Source organism: Galeopterus variegatus, unplaced genomic scaffold (assembly GCF_000696425.1).
Source record: "Galeopterus variegatus unplaced genomic scaffold, G_variegatus-3.0.2 Scaffold2060, whole genome shotgun sequence".
In the NCBI taxonomy this organism is placed as follows: Eukaryota; Metazoa; Chordata; class Mammalia; order Dermoptera; family Cynocephalidae; genus Galeopterus; species Galeopterus variegatus.
Genome location: NW_007728171.1, coordinates 129,989 through 135,796, shown reverse-complemented (window position 1 = coordinate 135,796; position 5,808 = coordinate 129,989). Strand labels below are relative to the sequence as shown.

General features: G+C 36.0%; 1 protein-coding gene across 1 annotated transcript in view; it reads right to left on the bottom strand.

Annotated features, from left to right (window-relative positions):
• The window catches only part of VPS35 (vacuolar protein sorting 35 homolog (S. cerevisiae)), a 37,925-nt gene that overhangs the window by 22,006 nt on the left and 10,111 nt on the right, over nucleotides 1–5,808 (bottom strand). The window contains exons 2-5 of the mRNA XM_008580291.1: nucleotides 4,080–4,178; nucleotides 2,650–2,746; nucleotides 1,942–2,065; nucleotides 715–897 (exon numbers count right to left, since the gene is read on the bottom strand). Of these exons, the coding sequence (XP_008578513.1) occupies nucleotides 715–897; nucleotides 1,942–2,065; nucleotides 2,650–2,746; nucleotides 4,080–4,178 (503 nt within the window). The remainder of the gene's footprint in view (nucleotides 1–714; nucleotides 898–1,941; nucleotides 2,066–2,649; nucleotides 2,747–4,079; nucleotides 4,179–5,808) is intronic.

Below are 5,808 nucleotides of genomic sequence, written 5' to 3'. Positions count from 1 at the left end.
ACTGAAGACCTTAGAAATAAATGAATAAACAAACTTTAAAAAAATAAAAATCTAGGGACCTGTCACATGAATAGTTCACCCAGTCACTTGAAGACCACAGCCAGCTGACAATCTGCCATTGCTGTGGGATAAAAGTATAGTGGACTTAGACACTGGAGTACAGGTCAAACAAGAGACACAGGTCTCTCTGAGTGGCTTTTGTTTTTTCTTTTTTGGAGTTAATATCTAACTTGTATGTACAGATAATTAAAATCACTTATTTTATAGGGTAACCAGCAGTTATAAAAACTGATAGACATTCAAGAAACAATTATAAAAACCAGCTGGCTCATGGAAAATGTTAACATACATTATTATTTCATCACAAATACAATTTTCAAAATGTAACTCATTTAAAAAGTCCTATTTTCAAAGAATATTTAGTGTAATATTTAAGATGTAATGGAAAAATGCCCCCAATTAGGTTAATGAAAAAAGCAGATTCTAACAATCCAAAAATATAATTTGCATAAGAGTACATTTTGCATCACACCACATACTGAGGAGTTCTACATCACAAAGGAAATCTATATACAAAATGCTACCAGTGGCTGACTCTGTGAGTAGGAGAATTACTGATATTTATTTTCTTATTTCTGAACATGTTTCTATACTTTTTCTAATATTCCACAATGAAAAAATATTACAACTAAATCAAGAAAGAAAATCACTTACTCTGTTGGCTCTCCTTCATCAGGTAAGATGTTTCTGGTACACTGAAGAAGATAATTTCGAAGAAATAGACCCCTCAAGGGATGCTGCACACCACGGCACATTTCTACCAAATCTTTCAAAATATCTTTCCTGGACTGAGGAAATGACTTGACATATACAACTCCAACTGTGATCAACAGATAACTAAGAGAATTATGAGGAAATATTAGATTAGAAATAAAATTTGACTATATCTGAACACATTGAGTACAAACAATAAACAAGACAAGAACAATGTTCTTTTCTCCTGCATGATGAAGAAAATATCATTTGATTTAAGACATAACCACTGACTGACCCCTAAAATATGAAAATACAGACCCCTCAAGGGATGCTGCACACCACGGCACATTTCTACCAAATCTTTCAAAATATCTTTCCTGGACTGAGGAAATGACTTGACATATACAACTCCAACTGTGATCAACAGATAACTAAGAGAATTATGAGGAAATATTAGATTAGAAATAAAATTTGACTATATCTGAACACATTGAGTACAAACAATAAACAAGACAAGAACAATGTTGTTTTCTCCTGCATGATGAAGAAAATATCATTTGATTTAAGACATAACCACTGACTGACCCCTAAAATATGAAAATACTTTTAAAAGTTTGTGGAAATATGAGGGCAGTTTAAAAAGTTTGTATTATCTTTCAATTCTATTTTTCCATGATTTTTTTTTTTTTTTTTTAAAGATGACCGGTAAGGGGATCTTAACCCTTGACTTGGTGTTGTCAGCACCACGCTCAGCCAGTGAGCAAACCGGCCATCCCTATATGGGATCCGAAGCCGGGGCCTTGGTGTTACCAGCACCACACTCTCCCGAGTGAGCCACGGGCCGGCCCGTCCATGAATTTTTAAAAGTACCCTTGTATATCACTTTAAACATATGAAGAACAGAATAATTGTAATGATATTGAATTTTCTAGAAGTTAACTCATTAAACGAAATAAAATTAGCATGTCCATTTTTCAGTTCAAAATTCTTCAAATATCCATATAAAAAGTAAATTTAATTACTCTAAAACTTTAAATTACAGAATATCTACCAAAATGTTAACCTCAGTTTGTTAAGAAACTACATACCATTAAAATTGTTTTTTTTTTTAAAGCTGCTAATTTTAAAGGATTTAACACAGTGGGAGATGCAGATATGAAAGTCCTCAGATTCTTAATTACTTACAGCCTTGGGATAATGTTTCCGGCATACTGTACAAGTTCATATAGATCTGCCACTTTTCTTCCTTTAGCAAATTCATCTGTCAGATAAACCTCTAAGTAGTGCAGTTCATCAGAAATAGCCATATCTTTTAATTAAGATTAAGGACTAAAAAACAAAGATAAGCCAACCTAAGCAAAATTCTGGAACTTGTTGGAGTCATTAAAACTATTGGGCAGGTATCTTAAACACTCTCTCTTAACTGACTACAATTTAAGTGAAGAAAGAATTTCAGCTGGACTCTTCTTACTTTAAAATAAGGGTTTTATAGGATGTCTGGTGAAGCAAAGCAGTAAATACAATGGTTACCTGTCAGACTACTTAAGTATTTTGAAATGGCAAATGATTGAATTCCCTTCCATTTCAGAGTATTGCATGACAAATGTAAGCATTAAAGAACCAACTGCCTAATAGCCTCATGAAGAGGTCTGAAAACTGAGATATTAACAACAACCCATTTAAAGAAGTGTAGGCATAGAAAAAGGGTACTCTGAAAGTAAATTTTTCTTTTTCTCATTTAGCACATCTGCATGGAAAAGGAAAAATTACCATTTGATTAAGACAATGAAGAATAATGTAATTCCAGAAAAATTTAATAAAGAACAAACAAAATTGGCCTTATCAAGAAAAATGTATGTTCCAAATGTTTATTTATCAACACAAAAAAGATACAAAGTTCATAGTAGCTCTTTGGTGATAACATAGAAGTCCGGAGTTCACCAAGCATATTAGAAGCATGTTTCAGAGCATCCATAAGCTTGTTTTTGTCCTACAGAAATACCAAGAGAATTAATGAGAATGCTTAATTTAAATAAACATTTATCTTGGTTATACAAATTCTTTACAAGGATTTGTTACACAGTTTTAAAAGCATATAGAATTATACTTTAAAAGTTATATAGAATTACTTTAATGACATAAAAAGCAACTTTAGTTTCACCTTGCCTTCTCTCTACTGAAAAGAAAAAGATGCATGATTCCTCACTAGAGCTGCAGAGCTTGGCATGACTTATGTATCTACGACTGCAAGATTCCTGGTATAACTCTAATCTTTTCAACCTCCTGAGACTAGGAAACTAGCTCCATTAATTCACATTTTGCCTGCAATCAAGAGATCTGGCATACTGATTCTTTTGAAGCAAAATACTATCCTGACAATGGCTCTGTCATAGGTTAAGACTCTTCAGAGCTAACTGCATTAACTATCCATGTAAGTTTGCTTTCCTCCTGTATTCTTCAAACCCTCACAATGCCCATATGTCCCACTTAACTCATAAATGCACACAATTCTTTGAGATACAGGAAACACTATCCATACACAGAGAGAGAAAGAAGCAAGCAATAGCAAATCCATTTTCTCCATTCCAATACATTTATTTTTTCTTTCCAAATTTGTTTGCAAGGAAACCAATGCAATAAGACACAAGAACATATTACTAAGTTTTACAAACTCTAAGACACTTTACAAAGGCAAGATATCTTCACTATCTTCCTCATCACAGCAACTTATGGTTATTTGGCTCAATTCCTTAAATTTTAACCCAGAGGATCTATAGTATCTACACAGATTATCTCATACCCTATCTTTTAGAATATGAAAATATAGTTTCTGCAACAAATATATCCACTTGGGATGGAAATAAAAGTTTTCAAGATATTCAGAGGAAAGAGATGAACATTCAAATTGAAAGCATTTAAATCCATTCATTCAACAAATATTTAATGAGCACCCATTACATATCAAGTACTCCTCAGGTTTGAGGTATAGAACTAAAGGCATTAGTAATTCAGGTCAGATATTGGTGAGGTGATAATACAGTGATATGTAAATAAAAGGCAGGGTCTCTTGTTCTCATGAGCTTACATTCCAGTAGAGAAGAAGAAAGAAAATTCTAAACCATAAATATAAATGGGAGTAAACAGGACTATTTGTTGAAATTGCTCCACACTGTGTTCGAAAGAAGTGTGACTGAAGACAGATGCTGGTGGACACTGGAGAAGATCAGATTTATCAGAAGAGCAGTGCTACATACTTTAGAAAACACTGCAGATGCTTCCTTAAGAACACACAGTAATTGTGCCTCCCACATTTTCATTCTTACCAGGCATCTCTTCATCTGGAATGACTGTACCTTTACAGCCTGTATAGCTTCATCCAAGAGTTTTTCCTGCTCATCCTGAGGTGACTGCTGTGTTGTAGGCTGAAAAATTTTTTAAAAACTTCCATTAATATCTCATAAGCATTTTCTTCAAGCAAATCTATTATTTCTATAGTTCTAGCCATAGACCTTCTCCAAGATTTTCACAAAAAGCTCATTCCAGCTCTACATCTCAGACCCATTTATCAATTTTTGACAACTACTGAACACAGAACCATGCCCAGTCTCTGAAGTTAATATTAATAACATAAGATTGCTAAAGGGAAACAATAATATGTACAAAGAACTGCCTCTCTCTCAGAAACTGAATCAACATTCTTGTAGTAGCCTGGCCTCAAAGAAACTTGTGGTGGTAGTTTATGGCTGTGTTCTGCTAATATGCTCTGAATCCAACCAGAATATAGCCATCCAACCAATCTAATGCTTGTGATAGGTATAGTCTAACCCAAATCTTTAAAGGCCTCTCTTTTCCTCTAGACTACTTTTCATCTGCACTTTAGTCTATTCTTAGACAGACCAAGGAACTAGTTTATGGGAATACTGACCTCCTGTACCCCTTAAGCAATTTGTAAGCAGAACTAAACAGCTTGGAAATAAAATAGCTGAAATTATTGTTAGTGACTTATAGTGGAAAATGATAAAGAGAACTCTCCTCAAATACTTAGCTTATATCATTTCAAATACACAGATCTACAGCTATACTGGACAAAATATATCTAGATACTCTTCTCTTTGCCATCAGCAAAAATGAGCACACAAATGAATTAGATATCCCTGTCAAGTAGAATTAACCACTCTTTCATGTTGTATAAACACTGTGTTTACATCTCTACCACAGCATGCATCACATTATAATTATGAATTATGGTCACTTTTACATCCTTGGGACCCAACACACTGCCTAATACATAATGGATGCTTCATAAATGTTCACTGTATGAATAAGTAAGCTGGTTTTAGAATGTTTAGATTATATATTTAATAAAAAATGACTACCGAATCAACAGATGAATGGATAAACAAATTGTGACATACAGAGGGGTACGTCAAAAAGTTCATGGAGAGCCCCGCCGAGCACGCGCCAATCAGGGAGGCGCCTGGCCAGAGAGGCCCAAGATCCTTGGAGACTGCGCGCCCTGCAGTGCCAGCGTGTGACCCAGCAGGTAGGCCTCTTCACCGCCACCTGACTCCATCCCCAGCCCCACTGAGGGCACACCAATCAGAGAGGCACCACGATCTGCGGGGACCAAGCACCCTGTGGTGCCAGCACATGACCCAGCAGGTGGGCCTCACCACCGCCACCTGACTCCATCCCCAGCCCCACCGAGTGTGTGCTGATTAGAGAGGCGCCTCGCTGGACAGGCCTGAGACCCGCAGAGACCACGTGCCTGAGGCGCCAGTGGGCAACCAAGCAGACACTGAGGCAGCTGTGCCAAATTGGCAGCCCTGGCAGGATCCTAGCTGGACAATAGTGTCGAGCCAGTGGACCATGAAATCCCTTCCCACAATGACTAAACATCAAAGGAAAGATACCAGAAATGTGAAAAATCAAGAAGGTACACCACCAAAGGGTAATAACTCTCAAGTTCTAGATCCTATAGAACAAGAAGTCCTTGAAATGTCTGACAAAGAATTTTGAGTGATAATTCTAAGGAAACTGAATGAGATACAA